Source organism: Centropristis striata, chromosome 7 (assembly GCF_030273125.1).
Source record: "Centropristis striata isolate RG_2023a ecotype Rhode Island chromosome 7, C.striata_1.0, whole genome shotgun sequence".
NCBI classification, from domain to species: Eukaryota; Metazoa; Chordata; class Actinopteri; order Perciformes; family Serranidae; genus Centropristis; species Centropristis striata.
In genome coordinates, this window is record NC_081523.1 from 2,731,930 (window position 1) to 2,756,605 (window position 24,676).

General features: G+C 40.1%; 3 protein-coding genes and 1 pseudogene across 3 annotated transcripts; 1 reads left to right on the forward strand and 3 right to left on the reverse strand.

The window, feature by feature from the left end:
* Positions 1-4,623: 4,623 nt before the first annotated feature.
* On the reverse strand, positions 4,624-6,374 carry LOC131974250 (nuclear factor 7, brain-like). Its single transcript, XM_059336489.1, has one exon. The coding sequence runs from the start codon at positions 6,293-6,295 to the stop codon at positions 4,871-4,873; it is 1,425 nt and encodes a 474-aa protein (XP_059192472.1). The 5' UTR covers positions 6,296-6,374; the 3' UTR covers positions 4,624-4,870.
* A 6,683-nt stretch (positions 6,375-13,057) lies between these two features.
* Positions 13,058-14,837, reverse strand: LOC131974246 (nuclear factor 7, brain-like). Its single transcript, XM_059336485.1, has one exon. It carries the CDS (start codon positions 14,763-14,765, stop codon positions 13,335-13,337), a length of 1,431 nt encoding a protein of 476 aa, XP_059192468.1. The 5' UTR covers positions 14,766-14,837; the 3' UTR covers positions 13,058-13,334.
* A 2,805-nt stretch (positions 14,838-17,642) lies between these two features.
* Positions 17,643-19,905, forward strand: LOC131974355 (uncharacterized; annotated as a pseudogene).
* A 532-nt stretch (positions 19,906-20,437) lies between these two features.
* Positions 20,438-22,606, reverse strand: LOC131974249 (nuclear factor 7, brain-like). Its single transcript, XM_059336488.1, has one exon. The coding sequence runs from the start codon at positions 22,474-22,476 to the stop codon at positions 21,049-21,051; it is 1,428 nt and encodes a 475-aa protein (XP_059192471.1). The 5' UTR covers positions 22,477-22,606; the 3' UTR covers positions 20,438-21,048.
* Positions 22,607-24,676: the final 2,070 nt, after the last annotated feature.

Here is a 24,676-nt window from a genome sequence, read left to right on the forward strand (position 1 = left end):
ATACATATATATATTTACATATGTTTACATATATATTTTGTTGTGTATGTATGCACATAGGCTAAATATATGATGCTATGTTATTATTATTACTACTACTACTGCAATTATTATTATATACATACACTGATGCCATTACTATTATTACTATATACTGGGATATACTACTATTATTATACTGGCCTTATTACTATTATTATTACTCTTACTATTACACTATATATATATATATACTGTACTATTATTATATGCTGTCCAGTCACAATAACATTATTACCATCATATCATCAGTATAATTACCATCATCATCATCTATTTACTTCCTGTAAACGACACAAGATGGAGACAAAGTGCACATTTTGTTCACAGCCATCTCATTTTGAACACTAAACATTTTGTTTCTGTCACTTATTTACATGCATATTATTGTTTGCTGCACAGGTTGATGGATAGAAACACCTTTTAACACTTTCTGATAGTTTCACTTTCAATGTGAACCCTTCCCCAGTGACCAAACAGAGACAGAGAGGATCAGGACTCAGGAAATGTGTCAAAAAGCATGATTTTAGTCAATTTATCCTATTATTGTTTGCTGCACAGGTTATCAGCATTTATATATTCTTATATATATTTAAAAATAATCAAATGTGCATCAGATGGATGCTGCTTCACCTGATGTGTCATTTAATCAGCAGCAGTTTAATTTACAGGTTTGTGTTTATGTATTTCCAGTTTCTTTATATACACACGAGTCAAATAGTCATGTCATTGTACAAGAATATATACAAATACAAAAAGCTCATTGAGGAGAAATAAAAACTAACTACTTACTAACTAACTAAGCAAAGAGGACCGAGGACCGAGCTAAACTCTGAAGAGGTAAAAACACACAAATAATCCTGATGGTGCTTTTCTTTGCATTATAAGCTAGCTAGGCTAGCGTTGAAACACTGAGGTTAGCCAGTCAGCTAAGACACAGAGGTGACTAGAAAATGATGAAACACGTTACATTACATTTACAGTAAATGTTACATGTACTTGTAGCCCAGAGGCTGAAATATGAATTTAAAACTATTTATTAGCCATCATGCTATAGTGTTATTTATGTTTAATGAGTACAAAGTTTAATGAGATCAAATATGAAACTGAAATAGATGTGTTTTGCTTTTAAACAAAGTAAAATAATATTATAGTTTATAGTATTCTTATAGTGCAAATATGAAATTGCCTAACTGCAAGGGAGATTTATTCTGTCAGATTAAGTAAACACTTGTAACATGTACAACTATGACAAATAAAATACTCTTTCCATGAGAGGAAAAAGATGATGTGTGTTTGAGGGAGAAGAGCAAACATGATTGATGATAGAAAGATGACATGATTCAAAGGGAAAATGTTTATTTTAGTGTAATACTAAGTTTATTTTCTTGGAAATGTGAATGTTATACAAATGTGGTTATAATGCAGAGAAATAACTGAAATAATTCATGCTCGCAGTGAAAAGGTTAACATTGAATCTGTAAATAAATATAATCCAAACGAATGGAGAATGAGCAACAGGTCTGCTTCGCTGATTTCTGTCTCATCATTTCAGAAACTCCTATCAGAGGATTATCCTTATATCTGCCAGCAGAAACCAAGCCGGGACCGCTACAGATGCATTCAAAGACCATAGTAAATGTTATGGTTCAACTTTGTTTAACCCTCTGGAGTCCACAAAAGCGTCTGAGCGCGACTTCTTCATGACGTCAAAAAAAGACACATGAATTACCAAAAAAGACACAAAATAACAACAACAAAAAAAGACACAACAACAGATAAAAAATGACAAAAAAAAAGACACAAAAAAATTAAAAAAGACACAACAACAGATAAAAAATGACCAAAAAAGACACAAAATAACTAGAAAAAAAGAGACAACATGACCATAAAAGACACAGACGACACAAAAAGACAAAAAAGAGACAAAATGACCAGAAAAAGACAACAACAGACACAAAATGACCAAAAAAGTCACAACAGCAGACACAAAATTACCAAAAAAGACACAAAATAACTAAAAAAAAAAGACACAACAACAGACACAAAATGACAAAAAAGACACAAAAACCTAAAAAAAGACACAACAGACAAAAAATGACAAAAAAAGACACAAAATGACCAAAAAAGACACAAAATAACTAAAAAAGACACAAAATGACAAAAAAGACACAAAATAACTAAAAAAGACCCAACAGACACAAAATGACCAAAAAAGACACAAAATAGTCCAAGACTCCATAGAGTTAAAAGCAAAAAACATCTATTTCAGTTTCATATTTGATCTCATTAAACTTTGTACTCATTAAACATAAATTACACTATAGCATGATGGCTAATAAATAGTATTAAATTCATATTTCAGCCTCTGGACTACAAGTACATGTAACATTTACTGTAAATGTAATGTAACTTGTTTCATCATTTTCTAGTCACCTCTGTGTCTTAGCTGACTGGCTAACCTCAGTGTTTCAACGCTAGCCTAGCTAGCTTATAATGCAAAGAAAAGCACCATCAGGATTATTTGTGTGTTTTCACCTCTTCAGAGTTTAGCTCGGTCCCTCTTTGCTTAGTTAGTTAGTTAGTAGTTAGTTTTTATTTCTCCTCAATGAGCTTTTTGTATTTGTATACATTCTTGTACAATGACATGACTATTTGACTCGTGTGTATATAAAGAAACTGGAAATACATAAACACAAACCTGTAAATTAAACTGCTGCTGATTAAATGACACATCAGGTGAAGCAGCATCCATCTGATGCACATTTGATTATTTTTTAAATATATATAAGAATATATAAATGCTGATAACCTGTGCAGCAAACAATAATATGAAAAATTGACTAAAATCATGCTTTCTGACTAGGGATGGGTACCTTTCACATTTGAACCGATACGGTACCGATACCCGGTACCTGGGAATTGGTACCGGTACTCAACGGTACCAATTTTCGGTACTTTTGCGTTTGTTTATGTGGTAATAAATGTTAATTTGTTTAATAATAAAATCTAATTTTTCAATTCAACATATTTATTTCTCAAAATATAAACTTTAAAAAATATATCAAAACAATATAAAATCCAGGATGAGCAGTGCTTTATTGTTGAGTGAACGTGCATTTTGTTACATGAAGGTTGCAGTGTTATCAAAGAATGCAGAGGAGCGCTCTCAGGTGGCAAGTGCACGGAGGAAAAAAAAAAAAAAAAAGGTTGCAAGTGCACGTGTGATTTGTTGTGATGACGTCGTAGCTGTGCGGCGCAGCACCGGTCAGACAGCATTGTGGGCGTGGCATGGTTGGAATAAACAAAGTTGAGTCGGGCTCCTCTGTGCACATATCGAGGATGACGCAGGAGTCCGAGGGATTTCATTTCAGCGAGGCAGTTTGGAGTAAAGTGGCAGGTAATATTCCTGAGTTGAAGAGCGGAGTATTAGCGGAGGACCAGAGATGCAGCAGCTAGTTGCTAGCTGCTAATGACTGATCTACAGAAGAATGGAGAGAGCAAACGGAGTAAGGAAGGTCCAATCTGGAGGCAGACGAAGGCCAAGCCCGGGTAGAGACATTGGAGAGATAGCAGCTGGCGGCTAGCAGGCCTAGAGCCGGCTGTTCGTCTCTGCGCCGGGTTGGAAGAGGGCAGCAGCTAGTGGCCGCGGTGAGCAGACAGGACCAGACAAAGAGGTAAATAAAAAAATAAAAAATGGTGCGATCGCCAGCACGCTTGTTAATCAAAGACATCAAATGAAAACAGGTTGAAATCAATGATCAGTTTAAAGTTAACGCCGTTTAGGTACCGAAACATGGTACCGTTTGATTTTACATGAATCGGTACTCGGTAGTACCGACGGAATTCGGTCGGTACCTATAAAAGTACCGAATTCGGTACCCATCCCTACAGGAGACTGTTGTAAATTATTAGTTTTTAACCTTTGAACTGCTGTTTGTTACAGTTTATAATGTGGTGAAGTTGTAGGAGGGAAAAGTTTAACCATCTTTTAAATCTTTTAAACTCGATAATAAATAAACAAGTTGCACAACTCTTTTTAAACATGCCATGCTTTATTTCTCACGTTTTCTCACATTTACCTTCACAAAAGAAAATATCAATTAGTATCATTATTATAATTCCCAGCCGTCCACAAATGTTGAAGTTGATGCATATTCGTAGTTATTTATATATTTTTGTACAGTGAATTGGCTATTTGACTCGTTTATATAAAGAAACTGAAAATACATAAACACAAACCTGTAAATTAAACTGCTGCTGATTTAATTACACATCATGTGAAGCAGCATCCATCTGATGCACATTTGATTATTTTTTGATGAAACAAACTAAATTGTTCTGCTGGTATTTCCTTTTTGTTCATCACAAATTTGACATTAATCATTCATGTTATTCACCATGTGATCACTACAAAATATAATCTACAGTATGAAGAAGCAGAGTAAGAATTAAAGACTGAATGAAAATAAAACATTGCAACATTTAATAAAACAACATATCTAAAACTGAAATAACTGAATAAACTGAAAAATTCATCAAAAAAACCCAACAAATAAAAAACTAAAACTGATGAAAGATTTGATTTTAAAAGTAAATGTTGATAATCAAGATCATTAATATTTATAACTTTTGTCACTAAAACACTGAATCTGTTTCTTAAAATCCAAACATTAGAACTGATTTAAACCTGTATGAACGTTTATCACCTGTAATGCAGCTCCAGTATTGAGTTTATATTTACAACTTTTTACTTTAAATGATTCCACTGAGATCTAGATAGATGATGAAATCAGAATAAAGTCTGAACAAACATTAACATTCCTGAACATTACGGAGAAAAATCTGTTGGACAGATTTTGATATCAGCAGTTTTAGCATCACCAGCCGGTCCAATACTGAAACATGGGAAGAGTTTCTCAGTGAAAGTGTCTCTGTGAGTGTAGATGTGAGTCATTTTGTCTTCAGGGTCGTAGAAGGACACCTCCCCCCTGTCATAGTCCAGCTGGACTCTGATCCGCTGGAGACTCTTCTTCACTCTGACAGTCTCATCAGCTCCATTACTGTATTCTCCACTCCGATGCAATAAACACCAGGTTCCATATTTTGGTGAAAGAAATCTCTTCCCCTTCCTGTCAACTGACTCTTTAACCAAACCTATATTCCAGAGAGGATGATCTCCCACCTCCACCTCCCAGCTGTGTTTCCCTGAGCTGAAGCCCTCAGAGCCCAGAACATCTGAATATCTAGTGTTTCTCTCTGGATTATCAGGAAGCTGCTGGTTTGTGTCTCCACGTCTCACACTGGTCAGATCATCAGACAGATAGAGACTGTAGGCTGCAGTGTTTGGGTCCAGAATGAGAGGAGTGAAGTGGACCTTCTCCTTCATCTTCTCCCAGACTCTGAAGGACAGGTTGCCCAGGTGTTTGGCCACATCTATCAGCGCTCCTGAGAGCAGCTGTGGATCTGACAGTGAGCACTGGACTCTGGCTCTGGTCTGAGTGGCTTTATAACTGCTGAGGAATGGCACCTTGTGTTTCTGCAGCTCTTCTTCAACAGCAGAGATACTGTCTGACAGAGAGGAGATCTGCTCCTGAATCCTCTTCATCTCTCTGCTGATAGTCTTCCCCTTCTGCTCCTCTTCCTCCCTCAGAGCTGCCAGTCTGGACTCCTCTTCCTCTTTCAGGAACTGGTGGAGCTTGTTGAACTCTGCTCTGATCTGTCTCTCTGTGGACAACAGCTGCTTCTTGGACTGTTGACTCACTTCATTGTATGTTTTCTCCACTTGTTTGTATTTGTCCCTCTTGTCCTGCAGAGACTGTAAGTCAGATTTCAGCTGGTCCTTCAGGTCACTGACTGCTTGTTCTATAGGAACCACTTTGTGACTCTGGTGGAGAGAAAACTCACAGACAGGACACACAGCTCTGTCTTCATCCTTACAGAACAATCTAGGCTCTTCTGGATGTTTACTACACACCACCTCCAGCTTCTTCTCTTCTTTTTCTGTCTCAGATGATCCAGATTTCTGTCTCCCAGCAAAGGAGTCAGCCAGTTCCTTCAGTGGAAAGTTCACCAAAGGATCCCTTGATGCTTTTCTTTTACAAATAGGACAGTTTTTGTTTTCAGTTTGTTCCCAGAATTTCTGCAGGCAGCTTGAACAGAAGCTGTGGTTGCAGCTCAGAGACACAGGATCTCTGAAAGTCTCTGAACACACATGGCAGCTCAGGTAACTTTCAACAAGAGCTCTTTCAGCCATTTCTGTTGGTATCTAAATTAAAAAGCAAGACTCACCAAGTTACTGCCCAAAACTGCAATAAAAATACTCCAAATGTGTGTTTTCCAGCCGAGAGCTCACTCCCTGTAATGGCGTCTCAGCACCGTCAACAATGTGAAAATCTGCTTTCACTTTCTATCACCTGTCACAGGTTCAGGTAACAGCAGGAAATGCTGTAATGTTATTAAGTCACCAGCAGATGGCATCACAATGTTTTCATATGTATCAATGTAACTCTTCATTCAGTACATTACAAATGAATTGCTCATGAATCTGCTGAATGAACCATTTGAATGTTTATTATGAGACTAACAACTGCAAAACACATAAGTGACATTTGGAAGTTGAAAATAATCCATCAATGTTCTGTGAGAATCTTCACAATGTTTGAAGATTTAAAAATATTATAATTGCAGCTTTCAAAGTGAAACATGACCAGATATTCTACTTTCTTTCTTCTTTTACAAATCTGTAACAGAGAAACAAGAGCTGTCAACATGAGAGTCGATGAGTTCTTTGATTTTGTTGTAACTCTTCCAACATGGCAGCACGTCTCTTAAAACCAGGAGGAAAAGTTTTTCATGTCTCTCTGACATGTCTCTGTTTATTCACTTGTTTCTATAAATGCAGTAAACTGTCAGAGCTGCAGTGACGGTGATCTGTTTTATGAGTCTGTTCAGAGAGAAAAACTTGTGAATGATGACCTTTGACCCACAACAGTCAGTGTGAGGTCAGTCACAAAACAAAGAAAAGTGCAGATCTGCTGCAGACTGTGACAGAAACGACTCAATGGACTGTACAGAGTGGTGGAAAGAGACTGAGGACATTTAATCAAATACTGGACTCAAGTGCTTCAGTTCATTGAGATTAATGATACAAAATATAATCAAAAAATAAATGGTGATGTATTATTATTAGGGCCGGGACTTTAACGCGTTAATTAAGATGAATAAATTACACAAAATTTAATGTGTTAAAAAAATTGACGCATTTTAATCACACTTATTTTTGCACCGCGGAACGTTTCTCACTGGATGAGTTTCAGGAGGACCGATTATACTGGAGCACCAACTAGCGTTGATGAGTTGAGACAACAACAAACCACAGTGACCATGAAGGAAGAAGCTGATGAGACCTTTGGTTGGCCCCGTGGATGATGGGACATTTAGTTACTAAAAACCAACGGATGGAAGCGTCCATAAGAGCATGGTTGTGTTGCTAGGCAACAAGGAATTCACATATCACCATAGCAGCACATCCAGCCTCAAGTATCACCTCAATGCTAAACATATAGCAGCGAGCGTGGACGCTATAAAAAATAATAATAATAAACACTATTTTTGTTGCTTAAGCTTATGTATTCAGTCATTATTCAATGGTATACTAAAAATCCATGTGAAAAAAATTACTTCTCACTGCTCTCAGGTCAAATATCTATATGCGATTAAAATTAGATTAAAATGCGATTAATTAATTACAAAGCCTCTAAGTAATTGGATTAATTTTTTTAATCGAGTCCCGGCCCTAATTATTATTATTATTATAAGTTAGATAAAACTGTATTGCTGTCCAGGGGAAATGCACATGCTACCCAGCAGTATTTAAAATAAGTAAAATTAGCTTCATCTCTACCAGCTGCAACATTAAAGTGAATCACATTATTACCAAGGTTATTAAAGTTAACGAAAACTAACGAAATAACGAAAACTAGAATTGAAAAAACATTTTCGATAACTGAAATATAAATAAACATGAGAGTTTTTGAACAAACGATAACTAACTGAAAATGTATTTTGTGGTTCACTAAAACTAACGAAAACTAAACTAAAACTAAGCATTTTCTCAGAAATAAAAACAATTTAAAACTAGCAAACTCACTCTAAAAAACTCATTAAAACTAACTGAATTTGAAAACAAAAAATCACAATGAAATTAAAACTAAAACTAATGAAAAATCCCAAACTATTATAAGCTTGATTATTACATCACTAATTATAATCCGATAAGATTTATTATACTGAAATGGAACATTCAGAATGATAATATTTATTCTTCTTTTAGTATTTTAAGTAAAGTTTGATGCTGATACTTTTGTTCTTGTATTTGTAAAAGAGTATTTCTACACGATAGTATTGCTACTTTTACTGTTAAAGATCTGAGTACTTCTTCCACCACCTTTCTACTGTAAGTTCAACATGAATTCATTCATTCATTCAGTATCGTGGGGGGCTGGAGCCCATCCCAGCTGACATCAGGAGAGAGGCGGGTCCACCCTGGACAGGCCTCCAGACTATCACTGGACTGACACATAGAGACAGACAACCATTCACGCTCTCATTCACTCCTACGGGCCACCAATTAAATCTGAGCTGCATGTCTTTGGACTGTGGGAGGAAGCCACCATGTAGCTCTACCAGCTGATAGAAAATGTATCAACAACTCTACCCATTCTACAGTATGTTGATGTGAAAAAAAACCCACAACCTGACTGTATTAATATTCCTGATTACATATATAAATGTATTATTTTTGTACATGTGTCTATCCAGATCCCATTCCACATGGTCATGTCCTGCTCAAACTGTGAGGAAGTCCTGGACAGTGTTGTTGGAAAACACTGTGGATCATTTCTTCAGTGGGTCACATTCACCTTCTAATAGAGGACAGCAACATGTACAGTAACTGCTCGGGGTGTGACGAGATCTTGCGAAATTAAACTCAACGATATTTCTCGTCGCGCTAAAAGTCAGTCTCGCGAGATTTGTGAGTTATCCAAACTTCTATTTGTGACCTGTGGGGGCAGTAAAAGGAAAAGAAGAAGAGGAGGAGAAGGAGGAGAAGCAGCAAGCAGCCAGAATGACGTCACAGGCTGACAGGCTAACAGTTAGCTTTGTAGCAGTACAGTGTGTATGTGCTAACAGGCTAACAGTTAGCTCTGTAGCAGTACAGTGTGTATGTGCCGACAGGCTAACAGTTAGCTCTGTAGCAGTACAGTGTGTATGTGCTGACAGGCTAACAGTTAGCTCTGTAGCAGTACAGTGTGTATGTGCTAATAAGCTAACAGTTAGCTCTGTAGCAGTACAGTGTGTATGTGCTAACAGGCTAACAGTTAGCTCTGTAGCAGTACAGTGTGTATGTGCTAACAGGCTAACAGTTAGCTCTGTAGCAGTACAGTGTGTATGTGCTAACAGGCTAACAGTTAGCTCTGTAGCAGTACAGTGTGTATGTGCTAATAGGCTAACAGTTAGCTCTGTAGCAGTAGTGTGCTGCTGCTGCAGGAGGTGTTCACTTAGCGATCTCTGTTTGTTTACAACAAGCACCAGACACTCTGTGCACAGTTAGCGATGCCGGGTAATTCAAGGTCGCTATGTTTATCATAATTCGCTATGCTGCTTTGTTTTGATCAGCTGCTGAGGTTGTGCAGTTAGCGACGGCGGCCACAGTTGAGTTTCCCGTGTGTAATCCGTCGGTTATGTGATCACGGTCGAAACTGTCGCTAAGTGATTAAGTCACCTCTGGATAGGGATGGGTACCTTTCACATTTGAACCGATACGGTACCGACACCGGTACTCAACGGTACCTATTTTCGGCACTTTTGCATTTGTTTATGTGGTAATAAATGTTAATTTGTTTTTTTATAATAAAATCTAATTTTTTCAATTCAACATATTTATTTCTCAAAATATAAACTTTAAAAAATATATCAAAACAATATAAAATCCAGGATGAGCAGTGCTTTATTGTTGAGTGAACGTGCATTTTGTAACATGAAGGTTGCAGTGTTATCAAAGAATGCACAGGAGCGCTCTCAGGTGGCAAGTGCACGGAGGAGAAAAAAAAAAAAAAGGTTGCAAGTGCACGTGTGATTTGTTGTGATGACGTCGTAGCTGTGCGGCGCAGCACCGGTCAGACAGTATTGTGGGCGTGGCATGGTTGGAATAAACAAAGTTGAGTCGGGCTGCTCTGTGCACATATCGAGGATGACGCAGGAGTCCGAGGGATTTAATTTCAGCGAGGCAGTTTGGAGTAAAGTGGCATGTAATATTCCTGAGTTGAAGAGCGGAGTATTAGCGGAGGACCAGAGATGCAGCAGCTAGCTGCTAGCTGCTAATGACTGATCTACAGAAGAATGGAGAAAGCAAATGGAGTAAGGAAGGTCCAATCTGGAGGCAGACGAAGGCCAAGCCCGTGTAGAGACATTGGAGAGATAGCAGCTGGCGGCTAGCAGGCCTAGAGCCGGCTGTTCGTACTGCGCCGGGGTGGAAGAGGGCAACAGCTAGTGGCCGCGGTGAGCAGACAGGACAAGATGAGGAGGTAAATAAAAACAGAAAAAATAGTGCGCTTGTTAATCAAAGATGTTAAATGAAAGCAGGTTGAAATCAATGATCAGTTTAAAGTTAACGCCGTTAAGGTACCGAAACATGGTACCGTTTGATTTTACATGAATCGGTATTCGGTAGTACCGACGGAATTCGGTCGGTACCTATAAAAGTACAGAATTCGGTACCCGTACCTATTTCTGACACATTTCCTGAGTCCTGATACTCTCTGTCTCTGTTTGGTCACTGGGGAAGGGTTCACATTGAAAGTGAAACTATCAGAAAGTGTTAAAAGGTGTTTCTATCCATCAACCTGTGCAGCAAACAATAATATGCATGTAAATAAGTGACAGAAACAAAATGTTCAGTGTTCAAAATGAGACGGCTGTTAACAAAATGTGCACTTTGTCTCCATCTTGTGTCGTTTACAGGAAGTAAATAGATGATGATGATGGTAATTATACTGATGATATGATGGTAATAATGTTATTGTGACCAGACAGCATATACTATATATATATATATATATATATATATATATATATATACATATATATATATATAGTGTAATAGTAAGAGTAATAATAATAGTAATAAGGCCAGTATAATAATAGTAGTATATCACAGTATATAGTAATAATAGTAATGGCATCAGTGTATGTATATAATAATAATTGCAGTAGTAGTAGTAATAATAATAATAATAATAATAATAATAATAACATAGCAATGTGTCATATATTTAGCCTGTGCAGGGTGTGCAGTGCATACATACACAACACAATATGTAAACATATGTATATATATATATGTATAAATATAAATATATATACATATATACATACATACACAACACTATATATGTAAACATATGCACACACACACACACACACACACACACACACACACACACACACACACACACACAAGATATGATATAATATGATATATTGTACCGGCATTATATATGCATATACATACTTGACTATACAAGATATACATACAATAGATAATATACTAAGAGTTTAAGAATATGTAAATAAGTAGAATGTGCAAAAGGACAAGAATATTGTATAAATATGATATATAATATAAATATGATTACCGTAATATTAACACATATCACATATGATGTGAAGTATATGTTCCAGTATTTGGAGAGTTGAACAGGTGACAAAGTAAAGTATCAAAGTATCAAAGTAAAATGTGTCCATGCAGCCACATACTGTCCACATTCTGTCCATTCAGTCATGTTGGTGACATGATGCACATGTGAGCATGTTGTCTCTGAAAACTGCATTAAATAGGAGACAAAATGAGTCAAATGTAGCAGTGGAAGCATTTCTGAAACAGAGCTGTCTTGTTGGAAATGCTTCTCCATGTGTGCAGCCTTCACACACTGAGTCAGCATTATACAGTCCTGCTGACTGACTCTAACTAATCTTTAGTGAACATCTTCATTCTCCTTCAGAGCAAATGATTGTAGACAGCCTCACTCCATCTCTGTGTAGCAACCCTCAGTCCTCCCTCTCTTCAATGAGGCTGTTTAGAACACACTTTAGTATCAACACACTGTTACAACTTCACATCACTAAACTAACCAACAGCTGCAACCATTCTGCTCCTCTGTTGGTTTTTCTCACGTCTAGAAGTGAAAAATATAGATTTATGTTCAGGAGACTGTTGTAAATTATTAGTTTTTAACCTTTGAACTGCTGTTTTTACAGTTTATAATGTGGTGAATGTGTAGGAGGGAAAAGTTGAACCATCTTTTAAATCTTTTAAACTCCATTAAAAATAAACAAGTTGCACAACTCTTTTTAAACATGCCATGCTTTATTTCTCACGTTTTCTCACATTTACCTTCATCACAGCCGTATGAAGATGATTCTGGATTCTTTATGTACAATTTATTAATTTGTAATTTGATTTTACAAAAGAAAATATCAATTTGTATCATTATTATAATTCCCAGCCGTCCACAAATGTTGAAGTTGATGCGTATTTGTAGTTATTTGTATATTTTTGTACAGTGAAATGGCTATTTGACTCGTTTATATAAAGAAACTGGAAATACATAAACACAAACCTTTAAATTAAACTGCTGCTGATTTAATTACACATCATGTGAAGCAGCATCCATCTGATGCACATTTGATTATTTTTTTAAATATATTTGATTGAGGAAACAAACTAAATTGTTCTGCTGGTATTTACTTTTTGTTCATCACAAATTTGACATTAATAATTCATGTTATTCACCATGTGATCACTACAAAATATCATCTACAGTATGAAGAAGCAGTGTAAGAATTAAAGACTGAATGAAAATAAAACATTGCAACATTTAATAAAACAACATATCTAAAACTGAAATAACTGAATAAACTGAAAAATTCATCAAAAAACCCAACAAATAAAAAACTAAAACTGATGAAAGATACTAAAATATTTGATTTAAAAGTAAATGTTGATAATCAGGATCATTAATATTTATAACTTTTGTCACTAAAACACTGAATCTGTTTCTTAAAATCCAAACATTAGAACTGATTTAAACCTGTATGAACGTTTATCACCTGTATTGCAGCTCCAGTATTGAGTTTATATTTACAACTTTTTACTTTAAATGATTCCACTGAGATCTAGATAGATGATGAAATCAGAATAAAGTCTGAACAAACATTAACATTCCTGAACATTACAGAGAAAAATCTGTTGGACAGATTTTGAGATCAGCAGTTTTAGCATCACCAGCCTTTCCAATACAGAAATATGGGAAGAGTTTCTCAGTGAAAGTGTCTCTGTAAGTGTAGATGTGAGTCATTTTGTCTTCAGGGTCGTAGAAGGACACCTCCCCCCTGTCATAGTCCAGCTGGACTCTGATCCTCTGGAGACTCTTCTTCACTCTGACAGTCTGACCAGATCCATTAGTGTATTTTCCATTCTGAAGAACTAAACACCAGAATCCATATTCTGGTGAAACAAATATCTTTCCCTTCCTGTCAACTGACTCTTTAACCAAACCTACATCCCAGCGAGGATGATCTCCCACCTCCACCTCCCAGCTGTGTTTCCCTGAGCTGAAGCCCTCAGAGCCCAGAAAAATGGTATACTTAGTGAATCTCTCTGGATTATCAGGAAGCTGCTGGTCTGTGTCTCCACGTCTCACACTGGTCAGATCATCAGACAGATAGAGACAGTAGGCTGCAGTGTTTGGGTCCAGAATGAGAGGAGTGAAGTGGACCTTCTCCTTCATCTTCTCCCAGACTCTGAAGGACAGGTTGCCCAGGTGTTTGGCCACATCTATCAGCGCTCCTGAGAGCAGCTGTGGATCTGACAGTGAGCACTGGACTCTGGCTCTGGTCTGAGTGGCTTTATAACTGCTGAGGAATGGCACCTTGTGTTTCTGCAGCTCTTCTTCAACAGCAGAGATACTGTCTGACAGAGAGGAGATCTGCTCCTGAATCCTCTTCATCTCTCTGCTGATAGTCTTCCCCTTCTGCTCCTCTTCCTCCCTCAGAGCTGCCAGTCTGGACTCCTCTTCCTCTTTCAGGAACTGGTGGAGCTTGTTGAACTCTGCTCTGATCTGTCTCTCTGTGGACAACAGCTGCTTCTTGGACTGTTGACTCACTTCATTGTATGTTTTCTCCACTTGTTTGTATTTGTCCCTCTTGTCCTGCAGAGACTGTAAGTCAGATTTCAGCTGGTCCTTCAGGTCACTGACTGCTTGTTCTATAGGAACCACTTTGTGACTCTGGTGGAGAGAAAACTCACAGACAGGACACACAGCTCTGTCTTCATCCTTACAGAACAGTTTAGGGACATCTGAATGTTTACATCTCACCGTCTCTTTTTTCTTTTCTTCTTTTTCTGTCTCAGATGATCCAGATTTCTGTCTCCCAGCAAAGGAGTCAGCCAGTTCCTTCAGTGAAAGGTTTACAGCTGGTTCACCAGTTAAGGACTTTCTTTTACAAATGGGACAGTTTTTGTTTTTAGTTTGTTCCCAGAATTTCTTCAGGCAGCTTGAACAGAAGCTGTGGCTGCAGCTCAGAGACACAGGATCTCTGAAAGTCTCTGAACACACATGGCAGCTCAGGTAACTTTCAACAAGAGCAGTTTTCTCAGCCATTTTAAACTGAAGTTATATTTCAGTCAGCAGGACTCACCGTGTCTCTTCACTTCTTCAGTTGATAAACTCCAAACGTGTTTCAGCAGAGATTTCACTCCTTTAAGTGACTAACAGCTCTGATCAAAAGTGTCAAAATCTGCTCTACTAGTTTCTGTTACTCCTCCCACAGAGTGACTTAACATCAAGAAATGTTGTTGTGTGAGTTTGTTGCCGGAATGAAACTCAGTCAAATATTTTCCTCTTGATTAAAAGAAGACAATTTCCTTGTACATGTAGCTGGTTTACAGCCAGAACAAACCAAAGGTGTCCAAAAAAAAATGTGACTCTTCATGTTCAGCTTCACTTTAGAGGAATAGAAACGTCCTCAAAATGCCACAAAGAAGCAGAAGGTTGTAGTATCCCATTTCAACAGGCTGACTGACACTATAAAGAGATGAACAACATTATATTTTTCACTCAACAGGAAACTTTCTGCCAACATGTCAGCATGACTGTTTATTTCAGACAGATAATTCAATGTTTGTCACTCAATTAAACTTCAGGTACATGATGAGTTTTTAATCTAACTCATTTGACATTTCTCATACTGTGCAGTTTGCCAAGTTATTCTTCACACATTTTCATTTGTTTACTCATTCATCTATCATAATTTTTTACCCTTTATCTCGTGTTCAAGGAGAAAAAAAAGGACTCGAGTCCATCCCATCATAAATTGGATAAATGATTATCATTACATGAACAAAGTCAACAGAAATACAAAATAGTATCAAATGTCAAAAAGGAGTTATATTTCAGTCTGCAAGACTCACCAACGTTTAGTCTCTTCACTTCTTCAGTTGATGAACTCCAAACGTGTGTTTCAGCAGAGATTTCTTTCTTTAAAGTGGCGTCTCAGCTCTGATCAACAATGTCAAAATCCTCCGGTGAGGCGTGAACATTTTGATAGTTCGACTGTAACTTAACAAGTTGAACAACATTTTTGTTTTCCAGCCAGCAGGAACATGTGACAGGGAGCAGTTTCTACCAACATGTCAATGTGTGTTTACTTCATCAGTTGGACCAGCTCTAAAGCACTCCTCTAACTTTCACTAAGAAGCAAAGTTGTTATGAACTTATATTCTCCTTTTCATCACAAGATAAAGTGGACAAATGCATACGTCACTTATGATATGTCCCAGCAAACCCACTAAAATGACTTTTTCTCCAATATTATTACATTAGTACATTTAATGTGTCACATTTAGGATTTAGTGTCTGTATGAATTCTCTCATTCGACTGTATTTTATTAATGTTTTGCTTTCTGGCACATTTTTCACTCTCATTCATGCAAACTCTTCACCCTCTTTTTGACATTATGATATGAGTTAATTTAATCGTGCATTTGCTGAAATATTTTCTTCATAAGATGAACAAATGCACAATATAAAAAAATGGGAAAAAAACACAAAGATATTCAGTTGATGTCTTGAAATGTTTAAAATGTATAAATATGATGAAAGCAGTGAGTGGAGAGGTATAATGGAGGTGTAAATATTACAAAGTAACATGTCTTCAGCCTCAAACTGTTAAAAAATATTTTTTATCTTATTGTGGTTTCAGTTTCTAAAGTAAAACCCAGAATAACACAAAAAAAACTGAGGAAAATACTTTCACATCAGTTTGTTTAGTGTTCTGATGGGAGTTTCTCTTCCTGCAGTGCACAGAAAACACAAAAAAATAGAGATTAAATCATACTTGATTGGAGAAAAAGTCATGCTAGTTGAGTTCTTTGTGTTTGTGCAGCTTCTCCATCCTGGCAGCATTTCTCTTATAACCATCAGGAAATATTTGTCATAGCCTGACATGTCTCTGTTTGATGATTTCAAACTATAATTGCAGTGAAATATCACAGCTTCAGTCACTTCAGATTAAACCACCTGTGTTGACCTTTGACCCACATGTTGCACAACAGTCAGTGTAAGGCTCGTCAATGAGATTTTTTTATCTCTGCAGAAGAGAAACAAGAGTTGTTGAGCTACATGTAGCCTAAGAGTGGATTCTTTCCTACCAGGTAGCAGGGAGTAACATGATTTTATCTATAAGATATAGTTACACTGTTTTGAACTGGTATAAACTGAATTAATTCCATAAGATGTTATCCTGCCTGAAATCTGACTGTTTCGTTCAAATGTGTTCAGCTGCTCAACATAAGCCATCCATCATTGACTAATTCTCTATTTATCCTTGAAACAATTGTTACAGGCTAGGAGGGGCTAGGGTTTTCGTGGCTACATCAGCAGGGCATTCTGGGAAGGTGTGTGTATTGTTTTTCCTGTTCTACCAGGCAGACACGTGCGTGACCGACTCCGCAGCCATGAGTGTTGTATTGTATTTTTCTTCAGCGAGGAAAATAAAAGTGTAGTTCTTTCGACGTGGTAAACAGAGAGCTCTCCAAGGGGGGGGGGGGGGGGGGGTCCACCTACTACAGTTCGAGATAGAAAAACACGCTGACTGCTTCATTTCTGCATGGCGAGGTTTTTAAAGATTATAAAGATAGAAAAAAGTTCAGGAACACACATGCAGAATCTGTGAAACCTGACAAAACCAGCATAATCATCATCATCATCATCATCGTCGTCGTTTCTTGAGACCGGGCTGGTCATTCTGGGTCATTTATAGACATGAAACTAACATCACACCAACACTCTGGATGATTTATGTGTAGCAGCTTAAACAGACAGACTTCTATTATAAACTCTTTAACATAGAAAAAATAATAATGAGAAAGAGTGAACAATCTACAGTAAATATTCAAACCCTCCGGATCACAGTAGTTCAGTTAACGTCTCCTTGTTATTATTGTACCTCTTCTTTCTTTTTATGATTCCAGCTTCACCTCAGAGATGACCCAGTTCAGACTGGTGACACTGGCTGCACTGCTCTACTCTCTTCCCAGTGCTGATGGAGGGAAAGTGCTTGTTTTTCCAGTGGATGGAAGCCACTGGGTCAACATGAAGGTCCTCATCCAGGAGCTCCACTCCAGAGGTCACAACATCACAGTGATCTGACCCAAAACCAGCTGGTCCATCAAAGCAGAGTCCCATCACTACCAGTCGATCACTCTCGACGATTCCACTGGATTTGACGAGAGCAACATGAAAGATTTCACCTCAAAAATGCAGGAGCTACCTTGAGGCTTCCACACTTCAGCGTTTGTCAAAACTGGAGCGGAGTTCATGGAGATGATGTATCACGCTCACAAAGCTTTGGTCGATGGAATGACAAAGATGTTTGAGGATGCTAAACTGATGCAGTACTTCCAAGAGGCAAAGTACGATGTTGTTCTGACAGACCCCTGCTTCGGCGGAGGGGTTCTCCTGGCTCAACGGTTGGGGCTCCCGCTGGTCTTCAATGTACGATGGACGATCTTGTCAGATGGACATTGCACGGTTGCCCCCTCGCCCACCTCATATGTTTCCATACCAGGCAGTGCACTGACTGACAAGATGACTTTTTGGCAAAGGGTGAAAAATGTTTGTTTTGCCTTAATGACACTTAATAACCGCGTGACATTACAAGAGGCTCTCTACAAACCATTTGTCCAGCGTCACTTTGGTCCTGATGTCCACTACAAAGAGCTCGCTCAGGCGGCAGATATTTGGTTGTTGAGAACCGACTTCACCTTTGAGTTCCATCGTCCCACCATGCCCAACGTCGTTTACATGGGCGGGTTTCAGTGCAAACCCTCCAAGCCACTTCCTCAACATCTGGAGGACTTTGTGCAGAGCTCTGCGGAGGATGGAGTCATAATTATGAGCTTGGGGACCTTGGTGGGGAGTCTTCCTGAAAAGGTAGCAGAACACGTGGCTGCTGCTTTCACCCAGTTACCTCAGAAGGTCATCTGGAGGCATACTGGGAAGAGACCGTCCAACCAGGGCAACAACACCTTGCTGCTGGACTGGCTACCCCAAAACGACCTCTTAGGACACCCAAAGACTAGAGCGTTTGTGGCCCATGTTGCTAGAGTGCTGGACACAGCAGCCTCTCTACCAACCTGTGCCCCCTCCCCAGCAGCCTCTCTACCAACCTGTGCCCCCTCCCCAGCAGCCTCTCTACCGGCCTGTATCCCCTGCAGCAGCCTCTCTACCAACCTGTGCCCCCTCCCCAGCAGCCTCTCTACCGGCCTGTATCCCCTGCAGCAGCCTGTGTCCCCTCCCCAGCAGCCTCTCTACCAACCTGTGCCCCCTCCCCAGCAGCCTCTCTACCGGCCTGTATCCCCTTCCCAGCAGCCTCTCTACCAACCTGTGCCCCCGCCCCAGCAGCCTCTCTACCGGCCTGTATCTCCTCCCCAGCAGCCTCTCTACCGGCCCATGCCCCCTCCCCAGCAGCCTCTCTACCGGCCTGTATCCCCTTCCCAGCAGCCTCTCTACCAGTCTGTGCCCCCTCCCCAGCAGCCTCTCTACCGGCCTGTATCCCCTTCCCAGCAGCCTCTCTAGCAACCTGTGCCCCCGCCCCAGCAGCCTCTCTACCGGCCTGTGCCCCCTCCCCAGCAGCCACTCTACCAGCCCGTGCCCCCTCCCCAGCAGCCTCTCTACCAACCTGTGCCCCCTCCCCAGCAGCCTCTCTACCAACCTGTGCCCCCTCCCCAGCAGCCTCTCTACCGGCCTGTATCCCCTGCAGCAGCCTCTCTACCAACCTGTGACCCCTCCCCAGCAGCCTCTCTACCGGCCTGTATCCCCTTCCCAGCAGCCTCTCTACCAACCTGTGCCCCCTCCCCAGCAGCCTCTCTACCGGCCTGTATCCCCTTCCCAGCAGCCTCTCTACCAACCTGTGCCCCCTCCCCAGCAGCCTCTCTACCGGCCTGTATCCCCTTCCCAGCAGCCTCTCTACCAACCTGTGCCCCCTCCCCAGCAGCCTCTCTACCGGCCTGTATCCCCTTCCCAGCAGCCTCTCTACCAACCTGTGCCCCCTCCCCAGCAGCCTTTCTACCGGCCTGTATCCCCTTCCCAGCAGCCTCTCTACCAACCTGTGCCCCCTCCCCAGCAGCCTCTCTACCGGCCTGTATCCCCTTCCCAGCAGCCTCTCTACCGGCCCGTGCCCAAGGTTCCTAGCTATCCTTCCAAGTCTCAGCCCTTAGGTTCCCAGGTAACAGCCCAGTAAAAATGTGGGCTTTCATCTTCCTGACAAAACTGAAGCTGCACCCAGCACAGGGGCTTCATCAGGGTAGGTTTCCATTCCAACAAAATGTATTGTAGTTAATATCAGAGTTGGTTAACGCTCATGGTGTTGTGATTCTCACTTTAGACTGAGTGGGGCCCATCACAATTATACAAGAAAAGGAAGATTTGGCTCCAACTGAAGGGTTCGTTCCTTCTAATATTATGTATAATATATGTCAAGCCTTTTTATTCTGCTTACTGCCACTTTAACTAAAGCCATTATTGACTTCTGACCTCTTCTTTTCCAGTTGCCTTAAAAAAAGTGCTGGGCCTCGTTGACTTGTCAAAACTTGTCCTAGGACTGGATTTAGAAAAATACATTTAATTTTGTATTAATTTGTTATGGAGATCTACTTTATTTGTATCAAATTGACAATCCTCAGAGTTTTGCACTACCCAAGGCCCTCCAAGACCTTACCAACTCTAAAACTAAATTCCAATTGGAGGTTCATGCTACTGATCAGTTTTGTGCATGCTGTAAATTAAACTGCTGCTGATTTAATTACACATCATGTGAAGCAGCATCCATCTGATGCACATTTGATTATTTTTAATATATTTGATTGATGAAACAAACTAAATTGTTCTGCTGGTATTTCCTTTTTGTTAATCACAAATTTGACATTTATCATTCATGTTATTCACCATGTGCACACTACAAAATATAATCTACAGTATGAATAAGCAGTGTAAGAATTAAAGACTGAATGAAAATAAAACATTGCAACATTTAATAAACAACAGATGCAAAACTGAAATAACTGAATAAACTAAAAAGTTTCTCAAAAAACCCAACAAATAAAAAACTAAAACTGATAAAAGATATTAAAATATTTTATTTAAAAGTAAATGTTGATAATCAGGATAAATTGTTATTTATAACTTTTGTCACTAAAACACTGAATCTGTTTCTTAAAATCCAAACATTAGAACTGATTTAAACCTGTATGAACGTTTATCACCTGTAATGCAGCTCCAGTATTGAGTTTATATTTACAACTTTTTACTTTAAATGATTCCACTGAGATCTAGATAGATGATGAAATCAGAATAAAGTCTGACCAAACATTAACATTCCTGAACATTACAGAGAAAAATCTGTTGGACAGATTTTGATATCAGCAGTTTTAGCATCACCAGCCCGTCCAATACCAAAATATGGGAAGAGTTTCTCAGTGAAAGTGTCTCTGTGAGTGTAGATGTTAGTCATTTTGTCTTCAGGGTCGTAGAAGGACACCTCCCCCCTGTCATAGTCCAGCTGGACTCTGATCCTCTGGAGACTCTTCTTCACTCTGACAGTCTCAGCTCCATTAGTGTATTTTCCTCTCTGATGACATAAACACCAGGTTCCATATTTTGGTGAAAGACATCTCTTCCCCTTCCTGTCAACTGACTCTTTAACCAAACCTACAGTCCAGACAGGATGATTTCCCACCTCCACCTCCCAGCTGTGTTTCCCTGAGCTGAAGCCCTCAGAGCCCAGAACATTGACATAGTAAGTGAATCTCTCTGGATTATCAGGAAGCTGCTGCTTTGTGTCTCCCTGTCTCACACTGGTCAGATCATCAGACAGATAGAACCAGGGGTTTGCAGTGTTTGGGTCCAGAATGAGAGGAGTGAAGTGGACCTTCTCCATCATCTTCTCCCAGACTCTGAAGGACAGGTTGCCCAGGTGTTTGGCCACATCTATCAGCGCTCCTGAGAGCAGCTGTGGATCTGACAGTGAGCACTGGACTCTGGCTCTGGTCTGAGTTGCTTTATAACTGCTGAGGAATGGCACCTTGTGTTTCTGCAGCTCTTCTTCAACAGCAGAGATACTGTCTGACAGAGAGGAGATCTGCTCCTGAATCCTCTTCATCTCTCTGCTGATAGTCTTCCCCTTCTGCTCCTCTTCCTCCCTCAGAGCTGCCAGTCTGGACTCCTCTTCCTCTTTCAGGAACTGGTGGAGCTTGTTGAACTCTGCTCTGATCTGTCTCTCTGTGGACAACAGCTGCTTCTTGGACTGTTGGCTCACTTCATTGTATGTTTCCTCCACTTGTTTGTATTTGTCCCTCTTGTCCTGCAGAGACTGTAAGTCAGATTTCAGCTGGTCCTTCAGGTCACTGACTGCTTGTTCTATAGGAACCACTTTGTGACTCTGGTGGAGAGAAAACTCACAGACAGGACACACAGCTTTGTCTTCATCCTTACAGAACAATCTAGGCTCTTCTGGATGTTTACTACACACCACCTCCAGCTTCTTCTCTTCTTTTTCTGTCTCAGATGATCCAGATTTCTGTCTCCCAGCCAAGGAGTCAGCCAGTTCCTTCAGTGGAAAGTTCACCCAAAGAGGATCCTTTGATGCTTTTCTTTTACAAATAGGACAGTTTTTGTTTTTAGTTTGTTCCCAGAATTTCTTCAGGCAGCTTGAACAGAAGCTGTGGTTGCAGCTCAGAGACACAGGATCTCTGAAAGTCTCTGAACACACATGGCAGCTCAGGTAACTTTCAACAAGAGCAGTTTTCTCAGCCATTTGTGTTGGTATCTAAATTAAAAAGCAAGACTCACCAAGTTACTGCCCAAAACTGCATTAAATACTCCAAATGTGTGTTTTCCTACGGAGAGCTCACTCCCTGTTATGGCGTCTCAGCACCGTCAACAATGTCAAAATCTGCTTTCACTTCCTATCACTTCTGTCACAGGATCAGTTAACAGCAGGAAATGCTGTAATGTTATTAAGTCACCAGCAGATGGCATCACAATGTTTTCATATGTATTAATGTAACTCTTCATTCAGTACATTACAAATGAATTGCTCATGAATCTGCTGAATGAACCGTTGAACCGGATGTTTATTATGAGACTAACAACTGCAAAACAAATAAGTGACATTTGGAAGTTGAAAACAATCCATCAATGTTCTGTGAGAATCTTCACAATGTTTGAAGATTTTTTTAAAATAAATCAGAATTTCAGCTTTCAAAGTGAAACATGACCAGATATTCTACTTTCTTTCTTCTTACAAATCTGTAACAGAGAAACAAGAGCTGTCAACATGAGAGTCGAGGAGTTCTTTGATTTTGTTGTAACTCTTCCAACATGGCAGCACGTCTCTTAAAACCAGGAGGAAAAGTTTTTCATGTCTCTCTGACATGTCTCTGTTTGTTCACTTGTTTCTATAAATGCAGTGAACTGTCAGAGCTGCAGTGGCGGTGATCTGTTTTATGAGTCTGTTCAGAGAGAAAAACTTGTGAATGAAGACCTTTGACCCACAACAGTCAGTGTGAGGTCAGTCACAAAACAAAGAAAAGTGCAGATCTGCTGCAGACTGTGACAGAAACGACTCAATGGACTGTACAGAGTGGTGGAAAGAGACTGAGGACATTTAATCAAATACTGGACTCAAGTGCTTCTGTTCATTGAGATTAATGATACAAAATATAATCAACAAATAAATGGTGATGTATTATTATTATTAGGGCCGGGACTTTAACGCGTTAATTAAGATGAATTAATTACACAAAATTTAATGCGTTAAAAATCACACTTATTTTTGCACCGCGGAACGTGATGACATCAGTGACGGCAAGATGGCGGCGCGCATGGTTGCAGCAGCTTACGGCTCCCCCATTTCAGTGCTCTTCTTTCTGTTTTTCTTACTTTTGTGTGCTTTACTTACTTCTGTGCACCATCTGTATCTGTACTGCGAGAGGACAGTACACCCGCCAGTCGCTTTTGGATATTGGGTTCCAGTACCAGATATCTGTCTCGAGCGACTTTCACAACACACACAACATCCCAGACGACATAGCGAGACCGCCGGGCTCTCCGTGAATTGTTGTCGGGTCTGGGAGGCGGCGCAGACGGAGGAGGGAGAGGAAGCAGAAGCGGGGCTGCAGGTCCGGCGTTATGCTCAGGCTACGTAAACAACCACACAAGCCACCTCTTCCTAGCCTGTATCTCTCCAACGCCAGATCCCTGGTACATAAAACGGACTACCTGGATCTACAACTTGCTGGAAACCGCTATGTTCGTGACTGCTGTGTGTTGATTATCACCGAAACCTGGCTTCATCCGGACATACCCGACGCTAGCGTGCAGCTAGCAGGCCGCACTCTGCACCACTGGGACAGGACTAAAGACTCCGGTAAGAGCAGAGGGGGGGGGGCTCTGTATTTACGTGCACAACAACTGGTGTAACAACGGGACAATCATAGACAGACACTGCTTCCCAGATGTAGAGTACATGTCCGTAAGATGCCGGCCTTTTTTCCTCCCGAGAGAGCTAACTGTTGTGATCATCATGGCTGTATATATCCCACCAGACGCCAGTGTAAACACAGCGCTCTCTCTCCTGCTGAACACCATAAACAAACAACAATGGGCCCACCCCAACGGTGTTCACATTATTGCAGGGGACTTTAATAAGGCCAACTTAAAGACTGTACTGCCGAAGTTATACCAGCATGTGAAATGTGCTACAAGAGGGGAGAACACTCTGGATCACGTATACACCAACATCAAGCATGCATACAGAGCCATACCCCTCCCCCACCTCGGTCAGTCAGACCATCTCTCCCTCCTGCTTTCCCCAGCCTACACCCCCCTCAGACGCAGAGTCAGGCTCACCACAAAGACTGTTACTACCTGGCCTGACGATGCACTCTTCAAACTACAAGACTGCTTCCAACAGACAGACTGGGACCTATTCGAACATCTGGACCTGGACACAC

Coding starts and splice junctions, on each gene's coding strand:
- LOC131974250 (XM_059336489.1), bottom strand. CDS start 6,295: ATGGCTGAAAGAGCTCTTGTTGAAAGTTACCTGAGCTGCCATGTGTGT.
- LOC131974246 (XM_059336485.1), bottom strand. CDS start 14,765: ATGGCTGAGAAAACTGCTCTTGTTGAAAGTTACCTGAGCTGCCATGTG.
- LOC131974249 (XM_059336488.1), bottom strand. CDS start 22,476: ATGGCTGAGAAAACTGCTCTTGTTGAAAGTTACCTGAGCTGCCATGTG.